The 22,555-nt window shown below is 43.8% G+C and overlaps 1 protein-coding gene across 1 annotated transcript in view; it reads right to left on the minus strand.

The window, feature by feature from the left end:
* The window catches only part of dpp10 (dipeptidyl peptidase like 10), a 59,055-nt gene that overhangs the window by 21,129 nt on the left and 15,371 nt on the right, over positions 1–22,555 (minus strand). Inside the window, exons 4-5 of the mRNA XM_018732409.2 lie at positions 12,631–12,725; positions 11,075–11,149 (exon numbers count right to left, since the gene is read on the minus strand). Of these exons, the coding sequence (XP_018587925.1) occupies positions 11,075–11,149; positions 12,631–12,725 (170 nt within the window). The remainder of the gene's footprint in view (positions 1–11,074; positions 11,150–12,630; positions 12,726–22,555) is intronic.

Genomic DNA, 22,555 nt, shown 5'->3' on the forward strand with positions numbered 1-22,555 from the left:
TAAAGGACGGATTTGGCTGCTCGTCCGGAGGAGGCACCATAGGGGCAGGATTAAGGCACAGGGCAGCAGGTCAACTCAACAAGGGGTTTTCTTTCGCAAAATTAAACCAAAACACGTACAGGGTCCATTCTCAGGGGAAAAACACAAACCAGGCCAAAAAAAAACAAAAAACCTGCAAATTAGACCTGCTATCCATACTGTGCAAACATACGCTACACCCGCTGTCAGAGCACTGCTTCAGTGACCCTTGTGCTCTCTCACTGAGTCATTATTCAGCTTGAGTCAGGGCCAGAGTGTGGGGGTGCTTCACCACCAAAGGAGCCCTGCACCTGCCGGATCAGTATCATTCAGCAGCTCAAACATGTTTCAAAATGAAACACTTTTGAGGTGAACAAGTGTGTTTAGCACAGATCACAAAAGCACTGTGGTGTGAAGGTGAATGAACCCTAAAAAAAGTTTCAACAAAGCTGAAGATTTTTTTTAAAAAAAAAACACTGAAATGAAAGTCCCTGTCACACCCTCATCCTGGAGCTGATCACAGGGGCATTGTATAGGAAGGTGTACCGGACTCCAGTGAGCATGGAACCTCCCACGAGCAAATGGCAGCGATTCCCCAGCGGCTCTTGATGATCCTTTCTGGTTTCCTGGCTTTTGACCTGTGCTTCACGTTTCTCTCAACCATGATCCTGCTGTTTGCCCTGGTGACATTTGCTGTGCGTTCGACCTGTGCCTGTCCCTGGATTTCCGTTTGCTTTTCCCTCTCGCCTGATCTGCTTACCACTGATGATGAGTGCACACTTGAGTCTGTCGCTCAGTTCTGTCCGGCAGCCATGACAGAAGGTTCCGCCTTAAAAACAGACTCAGCGGAGACCGCTTGCCTGCATGATGCCGTTGCGGTTCAAGACGCTGCACTTAGGGCGCATGAGCAGAAGCTGGAACAGATTGAGGGGGCACTTCAGACTGAAGGCGTGATCCAAGCCCCGGACGACACTGCAGAGACCACTCTCCATGGCACCCCGCCCATGGTCACTCCGAGTGCACCTGTCCCAGGCCACTGCATTGCAGACCCCGAAAGGTAAGATGGAATGCCTGAGGATTGTCAAGCGTTTCTCATGCAATGTGAGCTCGTGTTTTCAAGCTCCCCCCAGGTGTACCACACCGATGAGACCAAAATTGCATTCCTGGTGTCGTTACTAACTGGCCCGCTGCGGCGGTGGGCTCCAGTGGATTGGCCTGCCCGTCCCCAGACCACCTACCAGGAGTTCCGGAAATGGTCTGAGGCCGTCTTCAATCACCTGCTCTCTGCACACAATGCCAGCGATTGGCTCCTACGGATCTGGCAGGGCAACCGTCCAATGACTAACTAAATGCTGGAATTCCGAACCCAGGCTGAACAGAGAGACTGGGATGAGGCGTCCCTCCTTGCCTGTTTCTGGAACAGCCTTCAACTGCATCTGCAGACTGAGCTCGCTTACTGCAGCGAGGACTGGACCCTCGACCGTTTTATAGAGACGGCCATTGCTGTAGACAACCTTGCCAGGGAACGCACCCTGGGATGATGGGAAGGGGCCTCCAAGCTCAGGAAGCTGGACCCCGAAGAGAGATGCCACCATCTGCAAGACCGGTTGTGCCTTTACTGTGGCGCCAGCAGAAACTTCTGTGCCACCTGCCCGATGTGACCCCCTGTAGGAACCTCTCAGGACTCTTAGATCAAGGGGTTGAGGTGTTCAGGGCAGGTCACGGTTCCTGTAACTATCACCTGCCTGGGGAATCAGTTAAGCACCCATGACCTTATTGACTCAGGAGCAACAGGGTGCTTCATGGATGCTGGGTTCAAGCAGGCGAACAACATCCCCAGAATGAACTGTGATGTAACGTTATGTGTCAGCACTCTAGACGGGTAATCTCTAGGCTCCGGGGTTGTGGAAACCTGTACCCGAGGTCTCCACATGACAGTGGGCACCTACCACATCGAGGACGCAGTGTTTTTTCTCATTTAGGCCCCAGACACCCCCATCATACTCTGTTTTCCTTAGCTGGTGAGACATGATCCAGTGTTCCTTTGGAGTATAGGGGAGTTAGTGTTCTGAAGGGCCTAGTCCATGCAAACTTGCTTGTGCCTTCCCTGCTGGGCCACGTCCATAGAAGGGGTAGAGGGGGCTTCCCAGCAGGAGATCCCCCCATGAGTATGCAGATCTCTGGGAGGCCTTCAGGAAGGCTTGAGCAGCCAAACTACCTCCACACCAACCTTGGGACTGTGCTATAGAGCTCCTACCCGGCACCACTCCTCCCCGTGGCCACATATATTCCTTGTCCCTTCCCGAACAAAGGGCAATGCGGGACTACATCGCCAAAGCTCTCAGAGCGGGAATCAGTCAGCCCTCCATGTTGCCTGCGATAGCTGGGTTCTTTTTCATAGCCAAAAAGGACGGGGGTTACGTCCTTGCATTGACTACCGCGGCCTCAAGGCCATCACAGTATGATCCCCGCACCCCTTACCCTTAATCACTGCTGCTTTCAAGAGGACACACGGGGCCACTATATTTACCAAACTGGACCTGCAGAGCGCATACAACCTGATCTGCATTTGCGAGGGGGTGAGTAAAAGGCCGCGTTCAGTACTACCCAGGGTAACTACGAGTACTTGGTCATGCCTTTCGGTCTCTCCAATGGGCCCTCAGTCTTCGAGGCTTTTGTGAACTATTTACTCGGGGACCTGGCCAACAGATGTGTATTGATGTACCCGGACGACATCCCATCTTCTCCCGGTCCAGACAACAGCACATTCGGCAGGTCAGGGCCGTGCTGACTCGGCTCCTTCAGAACCGGCTGTACATAAAAGGTGAAAAATGTCTGTTCCACCAGTCTCGGGTGTCGTTCATGCGGTACATCCTCAGCAAAGGCGGAGTGGCTATGATCCTGAGAAGGTAAGGGCTATATTGAAATGGTGTAAGCCGACTGTTGTGAAAGCCCTTCAGCAGTTTTTTGGGTTTGCGAATTTCTACTGCAGGTTTCTCGGGGGGTTCAACACTGTCACCACCCCGCTCGTGGCCCTCACCGCCAGTAAGGGACCCTGGCTGGCCTGGACTAACTCCGCGGACTGCGCCTTCCAGAACCTCCGGACCCGCTTCACGTCAGCACCTGTACTGAGGCACCCTAACCCTTCCCTGCTGTTCGTGGTTGAGGTGGATGCCTCTTTGGTGGGGGTAGGGCCCGTCCTGTCCCAAAGACAGAGAGACCACCCGAAACTCTATCCATGTGCCTACTTCTCCTGTGAGTTGACTCTAGCTGAAAGGAATTATGATATCAGCAACCGGAAACTGCTGGCCATAACGCTAGCGCTGGCAGAGTGGCGCCATTGGCTCAAAAGGGCAGTCCACCCCTTTTTGGTTTTAACCGACCACCGGAACCTTGAGTACCTTCAAAAGGCCTGTCATCTCAATACCCAGCAGGTCCGGTGGGCATTGTTTTTCACTCGGTTCAGGTTCACGGTGTCTTACAGGCCCAGCTCCAAGAACACCAAGGCAGACTCCTTGTCCTGAGTGCATGATCCAGACCCTGCGCCCGACCACCCGGAGATGATCCTGCTCGAGAACTTGGTGGTCGCTCCAGTCACATAGAAACTCTTCCAGGAATTGCGGGACGCCCAGAAGACCAAGGCAGGGCCGTTCGACTGTCCTGAAGGAAGCGACTATGTGCCCACGAGACTGCAACTGTTGTTGTTGCAGTGGGAACATGACTGCCCATCGGCCGGACACCCGGGCATCCACCGGACCCTCTCCCAGCTGCAGGGGCACTTCTGGTGACCATCCATGAGAGAGGATGTACGGGAATATGAGGATGCCTATCCGACCTGTGCCCAGGCAAGGACCTTGACACAAAAGCCCGCAGGCCTCTTGGAGCCACTGCTGATCCCTACCCATCCTTGGTTGCATGTGGCAGTGGACTTCTGCTATTGGATGATAAGACAGTGATACTCACCCTGATAGACCGCTTTTCAAAAGGCTGTCATCTGATCCCCCTACCCAAGCTGCCGTCCACGCTGCAAAGAGCCGAGACGTTATTCCAGCACATTTTCCAATTGTACGGCCTGCCAGAGAACATTGTGTCAGACCAAGGCCCGTAGTTCATTTCATGGGTCTGGCGGGCCTTCTGAGACAAGCCGGGAGTCACAGTGAGTCCAAACGGACGGCATCGAAATCAGATCGACTACTTCCTCTGCCAACAACGTTGGAGGAGCTCAGTACAAGCAGTCAAAGCACTCCCTGGTGCCAACTGTGGCTCCGACCATCAGCTACTTGTTGCAGAAGTCAAACTCCGGTTCAACATCATCAAAAGACCACCTGCAATGAGACGTTTCGATAGCAGTAACATCCCAACACAATATGCAGTTGAGGTACAAAATAGATTTGAATCAATCAATACAGCCGGAAAAGCTCCAGAGGAATTATGGGATGAAATGAAATCGATCATAACGGACACAGCGGAACAATTCATCCCTCATAAAAAATCAGCAAAAAGACCACAATGGCTTTCAGATGCAACGATTGAAATCGCCAACATGAGACGAGGAACCAAAGTCACTCCCAAGAGCACCGATTACAAAGTGCTAAATGCGGAATTTCAAAGAGAAGCAAGGCAAGATAAGGAGCGTTACTGGAATGAGCAGTGCGCAAAATTGGAAGATGTGAGCAAACAAGGTCACACCCGCGAGCTCTTCACCCATGTGAAGCAGGCACAGGCACCATTCATGCCCCGCAAAGCAGTGACCATCAAAGACAAAAATGGCAAAGTTCTACAGCATGGAAACCAAATGATACATAGGTGGCAAGAGTAAACAGCTGAATTGTACATGGGCAACCATCCAAGTCAATCAGCTGGTCACAAAGACCCAATCAAGGAAGAACCAGATATTCTGGAGGAGAAGGTAGCCTGGGCTTTGGAACAACTACCAAACAAGAAAGCCCCGGGCATTGATTGCATTCCGGCCGAATTACTCAAGTCAATACCGATCCCAACGTTAACAGAGCTCTGCCGGCAGATCTGGAAGACCAAATTGTGGCCCAGAGATTGGACAAAATCGGTCTTTATCCCACTTCCAAAAAAAAGGCGATATGCAAGAATGCTGCAGTTATGGAACCATTGCTCTCATATTGCATGCAAGCAAAATCCTGCTGAAAATCATTTAAAAACGAATGGCATCAATTGTTGAGACGGAGCTCCCTGACATCCAAGCAGGATTTCGCAGAGGACGCGGAGCCAGAGATCAAATTGCGAACCTGCGGTGGATCATGGAGAAGACGCGCAAATACTAAAAGGATGTATGTACAGTGCTGTGAAAAAGTATTTGCCCCTCCCCGATTTTTAATTTTTAGCATATTTGTTACAGTTAAATGATTGAGATCATCAAACAAAGTTTAATATTACACAAAGATAACCCAAGTAAATACAAAATGCAGTTTTTAAATGATGATTTCATTTATTAAGGGAAAAAAGCTGTCCAAACCTACCTGGCCCTGTGTGAAAAAGTAATTGCCCCCCCCCCCCCTTGTTAAAACATGAATGAACTGTGATTAACCACATTTTTTGGAAAGCTGAGTTAAATTTCACTTGCCACACCCAGTCCTCATGACTGCCAGACCTGTTGAATCAAGAAATCACTTAAACAGAACCTGTCTGACAAAGTGAAGCACGCTAAAAGATCTCAAAAAGCAACACATCATGCCGCGATCTAAAGAAATTCAAGAACAGATGAGAAACAAAGTAATTGATATGTATCAGTCTGGAAAGGGTTACAAAGCCATTTCTAAGGCTTTGGGACTCCAGCGAACCATGGTGAGAGCCATTATCCACAAATGGAGAAAACTTGGAACAGTGGTGAACCTTCCCAGGAGTGGCCGGCCTACCAAAATTACTCCAAGAGTGCAACGATGACTCATCCAGGAGCTCATAAAAGAACCCAGAACAACATCTAAAGAACTGCAGGCCTCACTTGCCTCAGTTAAGGTCAGTGTTCATGATTCAACAATAAGAAAGAGACTGGGCAAAAATGGCATCCATGGGAGAGTTCCAAGGCGAAAGCCATTGCTGACCAAAAAGAACACAGAGGCTCGTCTCACATTTGCCAAAAAACATCTTGATTATCCCCAAGACTTTTGGGCAAATATTCTGTGGACTGATGAGTCAAAAGTTTAACTTTTTGGAAGGTGTGCATCCTGTTACATCTGGCGTAAAACTAACACAGCATTTCATAAAAAGAACATTATACCAACAGTCAAACATGGTGATGGTAGTGTGATGGTCTGGGGCTGCTTTGCAGCTTCAGGACCTGGACGACTTGTCATAATTGATGGAACCATGAATTCTACGCTCTACCAGACAATCCTGAAAGAGAATGTCCGGCCATCAGTTCGTGAGCTCAAGCGTACTTGAGTTATGCAGCAGGACAATGATCTGAAACACACCAGGAAGTCCACCTCTGAATGGCTGAAAAAAAAACAAAATTAAGGTTTTGGAGTGGCCTAGTCAAAGTCCGGACTTAAATCCGATTGAGATGCTGTGGCATGACCTTAAACAGGCCGTTCATGCTCGAAAACCCTCCAATGTGGCTGAATTGAAAGAATTCTGCAAAGAAGAGTGGGCCAAAATTCCTCCATAGCGATGTGAAAGACTCATTGCCAGTTATCGCAAACGCTTGATTGCAGCTGTTGCCGCCAAGGGTGGCACAACCAGTTATTAGGTTTAGGGGGCAATTACTTTTTCCACATAGGGCCAGGTAGGTTTGGACAGCTTTTTCTCCCTTAATAAATGAAATCATCATTTAAAAATTGCATTTTGTATTTACTTTAAATTTGTTTGATGATCTCAATCATTTAACTGTGACAAATATGCAAAAAAAATAAAAAATCAGGAAGGGGGCAAATACTTTTTCACAGCACTGTATGTGCTTCATCAATTACAGTAAAACATTCGACTGCGTGGATCGTGACAAGTTGTGGAATTGGCTGAAGCAAATGGGCATCCCAGAGCATCTGGGAGAATCGATATGATCACTCTATGAGAATCAGGAAACTATAGTCAGGACAGCATTTGGCAATATAGACCGGTTTGAGATCGCAAAAGGCGTCCAACAAGGATGCATCCTGTCACCAGCCCAGTTCAATCTGTACACTGAAACAATCATGAGGCGATGTAATCTGGACAAATCACCAGTTGGTGTGAAAACTGATGGGAGGAACATCAACAACCTTCAATATGCCAACGATATGACTTTGTTTGCGGAAAGTGAAAAGGACCTGGAATATCTGTTCCAAATAGTCAAATAAAAAAGCGAGCGCATGGGCCTGTACCTTAACTTAAGAAAACAAAGGTAATGACAACAGCAGGCAACAGCACAGTTCACATAACAATCTACAATGAAGAAATTGAATCAGTACAAGATTTCCTTTTCCTTGGATCCAAAAGTAACCGCAGTGGCGAATCAGGACCGGAAATCAAGAGAAGAATTGCGCTTGGTTGCAACGCGATGCAAGGAATGGAAAAATTTGGAAGAGCAAAGACATTAGCACCGCAACAAAGATTTGAGTAATCAATGCAATAGTTTTCCCGATCTCCACGTACGCATGTGAAAGCTGGACACTCAAGAAGGTGGACAGAAGGAAAAACGACACTTTCGAACTATGGTGGTGGAGGCGAATGCTGCGCATGCCATGGAGATCAAAGGTTACAAACAAGACGATTCTAGAGAGAGTCAAAACAAAGATATCGCTGAAGGGCAAAATCACCAAGCAATGGCTCTCACACTCTGGTCATATGATGCGAGCTGATTCCTTGGAAACAACATTAATGCTTGGCATAGTCAGTGGGATGAGAAGAAGACGTCAGAGAACATGCTGGCTGGACATAATCAAGGCCAACACGAACATGCCCATGAAATAATTGAAAGAAGCAGTGAAAGATCGTAAAGCATGGAGAATAATGATCCATAAAGTGAATGAAAGTCGGCCTGGACTGAACAGTTAAATCACCATCGCTGAATATAACTAATTACACTGAATATAACTGTAACCCAAAAAGAGAGCAAACAAGGGTATCAGTAGTAGTGCCAGTAGCAGTTTTTGTGACACCATAAATTCCTGCGCAACAGAGCAAGTGAAATAAGTAAAAGCCAGCTGGGTGTTCACATGCTCTTCCTGCAACTCGGTCACTCTCTGTTGAGTTTTCATGAGCTCTTAGATGCCCTTTTACAGCCCACTGTTGTACTGAGTTTTTACTTATACCTTTTACTTACGCCTTTTATTTACGCCTTTTACTTACGCCTTTTACTTACACCTGTTATTTACACCTTTTATTTACACCTTTTATTTACACCTTTTACTTACGGTGTACTTGTTTACCTGTAGACACACTGCCCTTCTCTCCTGACCTCTGTCTTCAACAGACTCGTTTCACACACAGGACTGTGACTAAATGGATTTCTTTTTGTTTATCATAATATTCTCTGTAAACTCTTGACGCATTTTAGTGCATTTGAATTCCAAGGGGGTGACTATTTTTGAGACAAATACACTCGTGTGTTTGGAACTCATAATCCCATCATGTTCAAAGTCAATTACATAAAACATAAATGTTTCCCATTTTATTACCACGTACTTTAGTGGCACTTTGGTTACAACTGCTAAACTTGCACTCAAAAGGACCCAGGTTTAAATCCCTGGTCCTGCTGACAGACATACATACACACACACATTTTCAGAACCGCTTGTCCCATACAGGGTTGCGGTGAACTGGAGCCTACCCAGTAACACAGGGCAGGGGACACACCCAGGACAGGATGCCAGTCTGTCGCAAGGCACCCCAAGCAAGACTCAAACCCCAGACCCACTGGAGAGTAGGACTGTGGTCCAACCCACTGCACCACCACACCCCCTATGCTGACATACCCTTGAGTAAGATACTTACCCAAAATAGCTACAGTGAAACAAGGAAAAAGCACGCGATTGGTCTTCTTTAGTACAACTCTAATTGATGCTGCTTAACCTACCTCTCACATAAACAATCAATATTAAGAAAAATTAATAATGGCAGTTTTTACTTTTTCAACACTTTGTAACTGGAGCTTGTGATTTTAGGCATCTGTCCCTCACTCTGTTTTGCATTTATTCATGTCACTGTTTTTCATAAATGGAAATGGAACTGATATAATGACACACTGTCAGCAATTTTGTGTTGTTATTGCCATTTTTCTCAAAATACTTTGAAGGTTTTCTGCTGCAGAAGCTGCAGAAGTCATTACAGAGTGGGCAGAAAATTATTGTGATGTTTCAGATGTTGAAGCTGATGATGCTACCAATGTAACTTGCATCTGGAGCTCAAAAGCATTAAAAATTCAGCCCAAATAAACTAGTATGTGATTTCTTATGGAGGTAGCCTCACACACACACACACACACACACACACACACACATATTCTTTGTGCTTACAGTTTCTGTCTAGTGTTTCTGACTGTTGGCCTCAATAAGACGCTGATAAATAATGCATATGTTTATGGAATGAATGAGTCAGCATTTGGCATCGAGAGTTGTTTGTGGAGACAAGATATTTTCATTTCCAGTCATTTGAAATTACACACATTCCTTGCTTAAAGGGGTTCATTCGTTCTGTGAAATCACCTTGTTAGGCAAATTCCTGCTGTGAGGAGATCAAAACAACACTATTTCTTATACAAAAAAATAACCGACTGCTGGAAGTAAAACATGTCACCTAAAGTTAATTGGCTTCCATTCACTCACATCTGATTATAGACGTATCTGTGAAGATCTCGGACATTCCAGCATCGGAATCAGCACTGGCTGGCGATGAGTACAGTAGTTGTAGCCTGGGTACTGGCTGCTTTTGCAGTGAACTTGCTTTTGCTTTGCCCTTTGGTAAAGCTTTTCCTTTCCATCTTTGAGACAGATGTTCAATTCACATTTTAAGTATTTTTGCTCATGACAAAAAAGCTCTGCACAGCATGACAAACTCTAGATGATTTTAATCTGATGACAAGATGAAGGCTTTGTTTGTGCTTTTGTAAACATGTTCATGTTACTAAAGCTATTATATGACTGTGGGATTCATGCACATGGTGACACAAAAGGAGGAGGGACAATGTCTTCATCGTCCTTTATTTAAACATTCCTTGGCAGTAGGAGGGCGAACCACCCTGTAAAGTAGAGCAGAGAGAGCGTGCCCCTGCCATAGAGAATCACTCACCACTTGTATGTAAAATGAATAAAAGCACCAGTTTCACATACACCTTGAGTCTGTCCTGCTTCCTTACAACATTTGTATTACACTTTTTCTCCAAAGCAAATTATAACATTAATCTAACTGAAATTACTTACCCATTTGTATAGCTGGGTTATTTTATGAGAGCAATTTAGGTTAAGTATTTTGCTGAAGGATATTATAGCCAGAGGTGGAGACCAAGCCTGCAACCTTTGGGTCCAAAGGCAGTAGCTCTAACCACTGCACTATAAGGCATCCCTACGCAAGCCTAAAACTCACAGCGATTGAAATAACTCAGTTAACGGTGAAATATTTGTATGAGGATTTAAAAGAAACCAGGTTTGTATCTCAGCTCCTGGTTTAGGACCCTTGACTGTGATTGTTGTGCTCTGTGAATTTCATAGATGCTCCCGTGAGTGTTTATTCCACATACACTTTTCTGTGTTGAATGACTGCTCCCAACTGACAACCTAGGGACTAGAGTTGTGTTGCCAGAGATCACCTGTGTGGGGTTCGATAAATAAGTGTGTCGTTTGCATTATCTTTTGGTTTTTGGGAAAAAAAAAACATCTGCTAAATGAATAAATAGAGTATACAGTATATGTAAATGTGTTGTGTCTTTTTCAGGACCATTCAAAGGAGTTATGTAGAAGGAAAATGACTATGATGGGCAAGAATGTCTCTAAATTATTATATCATGTTTCAGTGTATGAGATCCCATTATGTGAGCCATAGTTTATAAAGTTAATAACAATGCTAAAATAAAATGTCACAGCAATTTGCTGATGAAAATTCAGTTACTCACCTGTTTAACGTCATAAGCAAACAGTACGTATCTCAAATCTGGAGAAATGGAATATTTTGCAACTTTGAAGGAAATCTGGAAGAAAAATATAAGTAAGAATATTTGCTTTGTATTACGATCACTTCAAAATCCACTGGAATATTCTTGTATCATTCTCTTAACAGGAAAAATTGCTGATATCAGTGATGTGCTGAATACTGGAAAACAAAACACGTATATACTACATATTGCAAATACTGAACGTAAACATCCATGCTGGTGACGTAACACTAAACCTACTGGAAATGGCTAGAAGCTGGGGCAGCTGATAGCCTGGAGGTTAGACCTGTTATTACTGTACCGGAAGGTCACGGGTGGGAAATCTGACCTGCTACCGTAGTACCCCTAAAGCAAGGTAGTCACCCTGCCGTACTCCAGTAAAAGTACCCCGCTATATACATGGGTAAATGTTTGTAAGTACCTTCACACTGTCAGCCGCTTTTGAGAAAAGCATCAGATAAATGTAAATGCTTTTGATAATGTTAGCTTTAACCCCAGATCTATAAGGCTTGCAAATATGACTCAGTCATAACATTTCAAATAATACACTGTAACCAATAATATACTGTATCTCTATGTATTTGTAATTTCTCAGAATACTACATTTTCACATTTAGCTGACACTTTTCTCCAAAGCAAGTTAGAGTCTGGAGGTTACAGTTATTTACCCATTTAAACAGGTGGGTAATTTTTACTGGAGCAATTTAGGGTAAGTACCTTGCTCAAAGGTACTACAGCCAGAGGTAAGGCTTGAACCTGTGACTTTTGGATCCAAAAGCAGTAGCTCTAACCACTATACTACCAGCTGTCACATGCTAAATTTAAAAAATAACTGAGATACATCTTTGTATATGTTCTTTAGCCTGCACAGAGAATATACAATTTAAATCACAATAATACTGGTTTAGTGAAAGTGATTTAAGATTTATTGTGTGGTCTGACTGCTAAAATGTCTTGTATCCTTAAATGTAGAAGAGAAGGGTTTTTACCCATTTATTTTGCTTTATTTTCAGGTTCATACAGCAAGAAAATTTCTGAACAAGAGCTTTTCCTGAGCCTACCATAAAGGTGTAACTCTTTGTTATGACTGAAACAAGACCACCTCTGCTCCCACATAATTTTGTATGAACCTTCAGCACTAACTAATATATTATTTGACCTCGTACAGCCCTACTGGACTTCACCATGACATCCGAAAAATGTGAAACGTTGTGTCTCAGAGATGTAACTTGGCCCAAGTTACTCTTGATCTAACACAGTAGGCCTAATACTTTTGTCGTTGTGACTGTCGCAACAGTTTTTCACTGAATTAAACAGATTCTTGGCACTTGGAAGGAACTGAAGTGTGTTTAACATGTTGAGTAAAACTTCCCACTGTAGAACATGACATATGGAAAAGGCCATGATTATCTTCACAAATGGAAACAGGTCAAATACAGACCATGTGTCCAGCTGGTTTATTTAGGGTGTATTTGCTCGTGCTTTTCCAAGGTCACAGCAGTGTGATGTGTACTTACAAATGTGTTGTTTTTCAAAAGAATGTCCGTCTCATTCGTGGCAACATTGAACTTGATGACGTGGCCGTCATGGTTTCTGTAGACCACCTCTGACTCTGTAAAACAAAACGAAAACATGGCAAAGCATGGTTATATACAATTATTTTTCTTCACATTCTGATGGCTAAATATTATATTATACAGTTATAATCACACACACACAAAAACACAATTCATTTATGAGGACATTTTCTCCACTGTATAGAATTGCTTTTGAATGACTTCAAATACATTTGTCGGCAATCGACATAAAATTCAGCAAACTGAAAAATCACTTTGCATTTGTAGACAATCGCACAAGTTCAGCATTATCTCATGTGTTTAAATAGTTCATTGAAAAATTATTCAATAACAAAAGCAAAATATTATTTGGGGCATCAGAACTTCATTTACAAGGTGGCACAGCGAGTGGTGCCGCTGCATCACTGTGCGAGTCACTGAGTGTGTGAAAGAACGAGTTCAACCTCTGCTTAGTCTGTATGGAGTTTGCGTGTTCTCCCCGTGTCTGTGTGGCTTTCATCAGGGTGCTCTGGTTTCTGCCCACAGTCCAAAGACAAGCAGTTCAGGTGGGTTGGTGACACTAATTTGCCCACAGCATTTGAATGGATGAGTGTATGTGCATGTGTGGTGACCTGTGATGGAATGGTGGTGGTGGTGTACTGTCCGGGGGTTACTCCCCCTTTCATTGGATGGGCTCCAGTGAATCAACTAGACTTACAGCACGCTGCCTTTGATAAAGGCGTTAGCTCGGTACTACAAAGTAGCAATTTTCCATCGCTCTGGAGAAAAGCTGAACGTGCGAAATGAAAAAACGTAAGCGTACTATTAATGAATAAATAATGAATAAACATAATTTAAAGATGGAGATGAATTCCTACACAAAACCTGGCCTGATGTTTGCTAACAAAGTGTTGCAGAGGATCTACATAAAGCAGCAGTACAGGGTGCGTTTTGAACTGAGCTGTGAACGACCAAAGAACTGCTTTAATGGTATAACACGCTAAGTGCTGAAAATTACCAGTTACGCTAAAGGTATATTTTCTTCGCAAATAGCCACAGAGTAACATTTAGAATTCCTCCTAATTCCCCTGCTCTCCATCAGACCAAAGCAATACATCGCAGTGTAACGGTTCAGATATTCAGATATTATTCCTTTACATGGACAGGTTAATCTACATTACTGTAAGTGTAAAACACTGTGAAAAAGTACTTCAAGTGTTTGGTAAAAATGTATTGATATTCTGCTCAGCAGGTACACTGGGAATGTGACAGGAGCACAGAAACACTGTCCCATTTGGACTTTGGGCAATAAAAGATGAAGAACGGTGGGGAATGAAAGAATAAAGGACAGAAAGAATGTGAACTTGGCCATGCACATTTATTCATTTAGCTGATGCTTGTCTCCAAAGCAACTTACAGTGCTAATATCACAACTATTATATGCTTACAATTATTTACACAGCTGGGTAATTTACTGGAGCAATTTTAGAGTAAGTACATTGCTCAAGGGTATTAAAGCCAGAGAGAGGGATTAAACCTGCAACCTTTGGATCCCAAGGCAGTAACACTACCAGCTGCCTCTGCATATATACCAAAGCCAGACTGAACCTATGCAGAAGTGAGACATTACTTTCGAATGTTACGTGACAAGTCCTGTTGTGCTGTACTCTTTCAAACATCTCAGGGGTTCCTATAAGTTGCTTTAACATATCTGCTTTTTTTTCTTTTTAATAAAAAGGCAACGCTCATGGGTTATTTAAATAGATATAGATAGACAGACAGACAGGTAGACAGACAGGCAGGCAGACACTGTGCTGATGTCTAGGATAGATGTAGGTTTCACCTCCTGTCAACCTCCCTCAAAACAATATGAATATATTTATCTACTTGTCGGATTTCCTGATACTTGCAGAGGAGTGTAGAACGTATTTATTTATATTGTTAAGGCTAATATACACAGGTAGGTTCATGTTTTGTTGTGACAATCATCCTTCTCATGTCCTGAGTGGGGTCGCGGCAAACCAGAGCCTAACCTGGCAACACAGGGCACAAGGCTGAAGGGGGAGGGAACGCTCCCCAGATGGGACATCAGTGGCGTAGCAGGTTTAGCTGGGGTCTGCTCTCTAGTGGCTCTGGGGTTTGAGTCCTGCTTGGGGTGCCTTGTGATGGACTAGCATCCTGTCCTGGGTGTGTCCCCTCTCCCTCTAGCCTTGCGCCCTATGTCACCGGGTTTGGCTCCGGCTTGCTGTGATCCCACTTGGGATAAGCGGTTTCAGACAGTGTGTATGTATGCATACAAGCTTTTAAAATTCCTTGTATTTGTCTGAAAATGGTTCAGAATATCATGGAAATTCATTCAAAGCGTAAATATTCATGAGAAATATGAAATGCACCACCTAACCCAGTTCCAGACGAGAGACAAAGAGCGGTTGAGAGTAAAGGAGAAAAAGGTGCTTGTGTGCTTGCATCAACATGGGACCACTGGGCAGTTTCAAAAGCTAGATCTCCATGGACTTCCTTATCTGGCTGTCCTACATTCCGGGGTCATTCACATGTCTGAGAGGACAACAAAGTCTGAAGCTGTGACTTAAAAAGCAACAGCCCACAATTTAAATATTCCTGCTCCGAATACCCCTCGACTGACTGAAGCTGCTTGTCCCAAGGCGAACCGGAGCCAAACCTGGCAACACAGGGCACAAGGCTGGATGGGGAGGGGACACACCCAGGACAGGACACCAATCCATCACAAGACACTCCAAGCAGGACCCGGCCAAACCCGCTGCGCTACTGCCATCCCATCTGGGGAGTGTGGGCCCTAACTAGTGTGGAACCAGGGCATCTCATGTTGGTACTGTACACGATACACGAGAATTGCTTGGTCAGGGGCCTCGGATAGTTACTTCCAGCCAAAATGACGTGCTTTTCACTTCCAACACCACACTTTTGCCGTCGACTTGGCCACATTTTACACCAGTTGTTCGACACAACCACCCTGTACCCCCTCTTTACTATGCACTATTATCCTGTCAACACACACCCTCCTTTACTGTGCTCTCAAAGGTCTTTTCTTCAAGGGCTTCAACACACAAAGTGTTGTAATGTAGGCAAATGTAGTGACAGTACCTTTTTAGCACAATTATTGTATAACTCCATCCATCCATCCATCCATGCATCCATCAGTTATCAGTATTCCTTTTCCCAATGCAGGGTCAAGGTGGAATGGATCCAATCCCAGATGGGACAATTAGGCAGGATACAAAGAAAATTTTTACGTCTGTAACTATGTCTCTTCTTGCTAATGTAATGAACGCATTGTATTTTCCATGAGATGTACATCGCTTTGGAGAAAAGTGTCCGATAAATGAATACATGTACGTGTAAATGTAAAATGAGATACTAGTCAAATGCAGAGCAAACAAACACGCGCGCGCACACACATGCATACTCACAGCCAGGATTATTCAGTCACACATTTATGTGAGATACACGTCTTTGGACGGCAGGAGGAAACCAAAGTGCCAGGAGGAAACCCACACAAAAACGTGAAGAACATGCAAACTCCAAACAGAGTGAGATGGATTGAAATCCACATGCAAAGAAACAGCCCTTGAGCTGAGAGCTACTGTCATTAACACGGTATACATAAAGGAAATACTGTATACTAATCTGGTGATTTTCAATGTGTCCTAAACACAGAGTATGTTCTATTGCCTAATGGGATGATGACAAATGGAGCAGTGAATGCACAGGGATATGTGACGGTGGAGCTTCAATGCATCAGTCACTGTTGAGTTCCACAGGCTTGAAAGGCAGTGAGAGCATCTTTGAAAAACAGAAACGCTCTGCCGTTCAAAGAGTCTTTTCATCTCTTAAGTAAGTGCTGGTGAAATATGATGGTGTGAGGGCAGAACTTTTATAATTTATTGAATTATGTCTCAGCAGCAGATACATTCCTGATTCCAAATGCATGTAACATAGCTCTTCAGTTTGAAGTGAAAAGATTAATTTATTAAATTTAATAAGTCTTATTAATCATATTTCCCCACTAGGTCTCCTGCTACATAACTCCTGGGAAACGGTTGGCATAATTTCATGTTGTCCTTTTGAAAACTCCACCAAAGGGTGAAATGTATTCAGTGCTGAAGACATTGCTGAACTCTGTACATTGTTTTCCATTTGAGCCCATGAGTTGTTGGTTCATGCCCATGTTCTTGGTCACTGTGATGACACTCTGCTCTCATCCAGCTGCTTGGTTTGAAGGACTTCCTGCTCTTTTTAGTAGCAGACCTGTGCATTTTTCTCATTTTGTTAAAACAAACGTACATGTATTGCTACGAAGGTGCAGAACTGGCACTAAGTCTTACATCACAAGGACTTGATGTGAAAGTTCGAAGGCAAGTCCCTCGCTCTTCATCGCAGCATGTTTGACATCTGTCTTTCTCGTGGGAGACCAGAGTCTGTCATACTTTTTTTTTTAGTGCAAAGGAAAACCTCATTTACCTTTTAATACAATCTGTAATGAAAATGGAATGTATCAGTCCAAAAAATGAAAAATACTCAGAATCTTTAATAACTGACATGAATCAGTGGATTACAAACAAATTCCCTCAGACTCCATATGACAACCCAGAGAACAAAAAAAACCTCTGGAATTAGGTTTTTTTAATCCGGAAAGCAGTTTATTACTAAGTCACTTTCTTTAATAACATACAAAAATCTCAGAAATATTTCACTTTTTTACAAAAGGAATGTTGGGAAATTTAAAATATGCTCTTTCCTATTGACACACTAATGCAGAAGACATAACTGTCTAAAGCCAATATTTTCATGGAACAGCTAAAATGTCTAAGACTTTTGCACAGCACTGTGTACCATCAGCATGATTTATTAGGAGAGTTTTTCCCTCACTCTTCCCCAGCTCACTTGACCTACTACTCTCAATTCATTTACATGACAGACCATGTTTAGCATTAACCCTATGTTTACCACATTGCATCATCTGCAAGTATCTCTGAAACTCGATATCAAGTGAGTTACAAAGACCTTCCTCCTACACCTGAGGAGTATGTCCAAATTAAAGCGCTTCCTCTCCATACTGAGTATTGAGAAGCTACTTTGTGCCATCATCTCCACCAGGCTTCACTACTGTAACTCATTACTTTCCAGCAGCCCTGCTTGCATCATCTCCTTGCTTCAACCAGTGTAAAACACAGCATCCAGGACTGTCACGAGAAATTTATCAATCTTTATACTGGCTATCCGTTTCAAAGTGATGTGATTTTATAATACTTTTTATAACTTATAAGGCATTCTGGAGTCCAGCAAAATCTTACTTTGATCTCCTTACCAAATAACCACCAAACTGTGCTCTTCGTTCATAAGTGATCAACCTGTTCGAAGAGCATAAGATTTGTTTGAAAACTATCGGTGGAAAAGCATGTAATCAGTGGGCCACTAATTTATAAAGCTACCTACTGTTATGAAAGACATCCCTTCTGTTGATTTTTTCCAATTCAGACTAAACTTCTATTTCTTAAAGTAACCGTTTCGGTAGTTTGTTCTCCTGAGCTGCTTGTTGAGCCCCATCTTTCTCCATCCCACCTCTTTCAATGTCCACCTGTCCACTACTATTATATTCACCAGTTTTCCGTATTTCAGTTCCACCTGGGTAGCCTGTGGCTACACCTACATACCGAACACATACTGTATAGATTGGCCACCTGATTCTTGGACTTTACAAAACCTACAATTTTTTCTTAGGTTCAGTAAAACCTCAAAAAAGAAAAAAAACTGCACAAGACGTAAAGGTTTAGAAGTTCAAGCAATATTAGAAGTAATACAGAATTACTGAAAAAATAAATTTGTCATCTCCAGAGCTTCCTATTCAATGCTAAATATTGCCTGATCCTTCCCACAGGAATGTCCAACAACACACAAAACTTCTGACTCATCTGCAACCTCCATTATAATGTACAGTACAAAATAATAAAGAGTGAATACCAACATGCATTGATTTATTTACAGGTCAGGTTTTGTAAATGACAACTTTGTAAGACTTTTAATGTGATGAACATGTTATGGGGCAGAGTCACTAGAAAGCAGGGTTCGCCTTCCAAAAGAATGTTGCTTTAGGAAAAAACTACTAAAATTAAGATATGGCCCCTTCAAAGAAAGACACGTAGCAACAATGGAAACAAAGGTAAACTAAATAAGGCTCATACATCAACTATCTGAGCCCACCATAGGGAGCCCTCTTCCTCCTTCCCAACACTTCCCACACCCTCAGGCAATCTCTGAGATGCCATACAAGTCCCACGGATTCTGTCTCAAGTGGCAGCATGCGGTCATCATGAGGCCATTGAGATGAGGCAGGGGCAGGCAGCAAGGAACTGCCCATGAGCGAAACCCTATCCCTTCCATAGGTGTGCAGCCCACGAGCTAAAACATTAAAATTAAAACTAATGTATCTGGAGAGATTATACCTCCCAGTTGGCCTGGGAGCGACTAGGGATCCCCCGGGTTGAGCTGGAGGAAGTTGCAAGGGACAGGGACGTCTGGGCTGCTCTGATCTCCCTATTGCCACCGCGACCCTAGTAGGAGAAGCGGGTAAGAAAATGGATGGATGGATAGATGGACTAATGTATCTCATTTTGCAAAGACAGAAATAAAATACTACTGTCTTCACAAATATCAATGCACTGTAAGTTGCTGACCACTTCACCCCATAAACTTGTGCTATATACGGCATTTGTGTTCATCTTATTATTGATCATCAGCCTTCAGGGCCACCAGTGTGTTCATGGACACACACACACATTTTCGAAACCACTTGTCCCACATGGTATCGTGGGGAACCGGAGCCTAAACCGGCAACTCAGGGCGTAAGGCTGGAGGGGGAGGGGACACGGCCAGGACGGGACGCCAGTCCATCACAAGGCACCCCAAGCGGGACTCAAACCCCAGACCCACCGGAGAGCAGGACCCGGGCCAACCCACTGCGCCACTGCGCCACTGCACCCCCCTTTTGTTCATGGACATAGGAGGCCAAAACAAAAGTAAAAATTAAAACTAGCAGGAGCACGAGTTTGAATATTATGGTGATTGTTTTTGTAATAATACTTGGATAAAAAGTTAATTTGGCAGGCATCAGTGGGGGTGGCAGACATTGTCAGGTAACATGGGAAAGAGTGCATGCATTGTGTCATTTTGGCACTGGTATATCAATGGGGAGTCCACTACAGTTTAGGCCCTTATATTGAGCATGCAGTATGAGATGCCTTATCATTTCAAATTCTTATAATGATTATCAACAGGCCACTGAAAAAGCAATTTCTTCCTGCCACACTTGGATGAGAATGTGTTCACAGGCTAAGATTTGGATTCACCTCCAGCATCTGACTTTACTCCATCATTCATCAGCAGCCACTGCTATTGTCTGCTGTATGTAGTACATATTTACATAACATTTGTGTTAGTTTGCTCAGAAAATATGGAGAGCAATAAGTAATCCACGTAGCATTGGTGGGTATTAGGTCGCTATGTACACGTGGATGTAGCCAGATGTAAAATAATTCTACGTTCTGTAGGTAAAAGAATTAAGGGGAAACTCGTGTTCAAAACTCTATTTTACCGTGTAGTAAATCTGTTGTTCGATGTAATCATTTTGCAGAGAAGTGATGATAGTCCTGCATTTGGACAACTTAAAAGAGGATGTATAACTATCTAGATAAGGGGTGCCGGTGGCGCAGTGAGTTTGGCCCGGGCGTGCTTTCCGGTGGGTCTGGGGTTTAAGTCCTGCTTGGGGTGCCTTGCGACGGACTGGCGTCCCGTCCTGGGTGTGTCCCCTCCCCCTCCAGCCTTACGCCTTGAGTTGCTGGGTTAGGTTCTGGCTTGCCGTGACCTCGCTTGGGACAAGCAGCTTCAGACAATGTGTGTGTCTGTGTGTGAACTATCTAGATGTCACTTCCAGGCATCAAGTGTATGCAGTGAAAAGAAAACTAAAGCGCTCACATTCAGTGGCCATGAAATTTGCTCCAGGAACTTTCCAATGGCCAACGCCACATTTCGTACACACACACACACACATTTTCAGAACAGCTGGAGCCTAACCCGGCAACTCAGTGCGTAAGGCTGGAGGGGGAGGGGACACACCCAAGAAGGGACGCCAGTCCATCGCAAGGCACCCCAAGCGGCACTCGAACCCCAGACCCACTGGAGAGCAGGACTCGGTCCAACCCACTGCGCCACCACGCCCCCCCACATTTTGTACACTAAATACAAAATAAGTTGCCAAGTTCGACACAGTACCGGTAAGGAAGTGGAGCATGAACTGCATGCCTAAACCCTTGAAAAACTGGAGAATTATATCATATGGTCAAATGGAGCACATTTCAAATGATTTGCTTTATCCACAAGCACAGACCAGAAAGTGCCAAAGCTAAATGCACCTTTTTTCTCTGTTTACCAAAAGGGAGAACTTAAGTTAAATTACCCATGTGAAGAATCTAATAAATTCAGCTACTAGGAAATCAGTGAGGTGTGCCAAAAAACAACCAAGGGAAAACTATACTGCTGAAAATTGTTCTGATCCGAAACTTTATGGAAAAGTTTATGGAAAATGGTGCAATAAAAAAAGATCCACTTCTAAGGGCAAAACACCTTGTAAATAAGGAAGTTCAGAGGAGAATGGCAAAACTAGTAGTTAAAGCTAATAGGAAGGACATAACTGTAAATAGGGCCATAACTGAGATGCAAATTGCACACTGTCAGATTGAGACCTACTGTACATCTGCATTGTGAGGTGGCAGCGCCATGGTGCCACTGTTTCAAGTGTTTGTCTTTGAATCCTATTGTCCTTTTGTCCTTAAACATATCTTTCTCTTCTTTCTTCATATTGTGTGTTTATGATGGCAACACTGACAGCTGTGTAGTGGAAAATGGCACAGAACTACAGCTATGAATTATTAACGTGAAATGTCCTTGACCTTTGAAAACATTAAAAAAGTGGTTGTACAAACCAGATTTTGAAAAGAAAAAAACAATATTGCTTAACTGGAGCGTTAAAATACAAACACTGGCCATTTTATTAGGTACACTTGTTCAACTGCTCGTGAACGCAAATATCTAATCAGCCAATCACATGGCAGCATCTCAATGTATTTAGGCATGTAGACATGGTCAAGACGATCTGCTGAAGTTCAAACTGAGCATGAGAATGGGAAGAAGGGTGATTTAAATGACTTTTAATGTGGCATGGTTGTTGGTGCCAGACAAGCTGGTCTGAATATTTCAGAAACTGCTGATTACTGGGATTTTCACACACAACCATCTCTAGGTTTTACAAAGAATGGTCGAAAAAGAGAAAATATCCAGTGAGCGGCAGTTCTGTGGGCAAAAATGCCTTGCTGATGCCAGAGGTCAGAGGAGAATAGCCAGACTGCTTCGAGCTGATAGAAAGACAACAGTAACTGAAATAACCATTCGTTACAACCGAGGTATGGAGAAGAGCATCTCTGAAAGCACAACACGTCAAACCTTGAAGCAGATGGGCTACAGCAGCAGAAGACCATACCGGGTACCACTCCTGTCAGCTAAGAACAGGAAACTGAGGCTACAATTTGCACGGGCTCACCAAAATTGGACAATAGAAGATTGGAAAAACGTTGCCTGGTCTGATGAGTCTCGATTTCTGCTGCGACATTCAGATGGTAGGGTCAGAGTTTGGCGTAAACAACATGAAAGCATGGATCCATCCTGCCTTGTATCAACGGTTCAGGCTGGTGGTGGTGGTGGTGTAATGCTGTGGGGGAATTTTCTTGGCACACTTTGGGCCCCTTCGTACCAATTGAGCATCGTTTAAACACCACAGCCTACCTGAGTACTGTTG

This window comes from Scleropages formosus, chromosome 1 (genome assembly GCF_900964775.1).
Source record: "Scleropages formosus chromosome 1, fSclFor1.1, whole genome shotgun sequence".
Classification (NCBI taxonomy): domain Eukaryota; kingdom Metazoa; phylum Chordata; class Actinopteri; order Osteoglossiformes; family Osteoglossidae; genus Scleropages; species Scleropages formosus.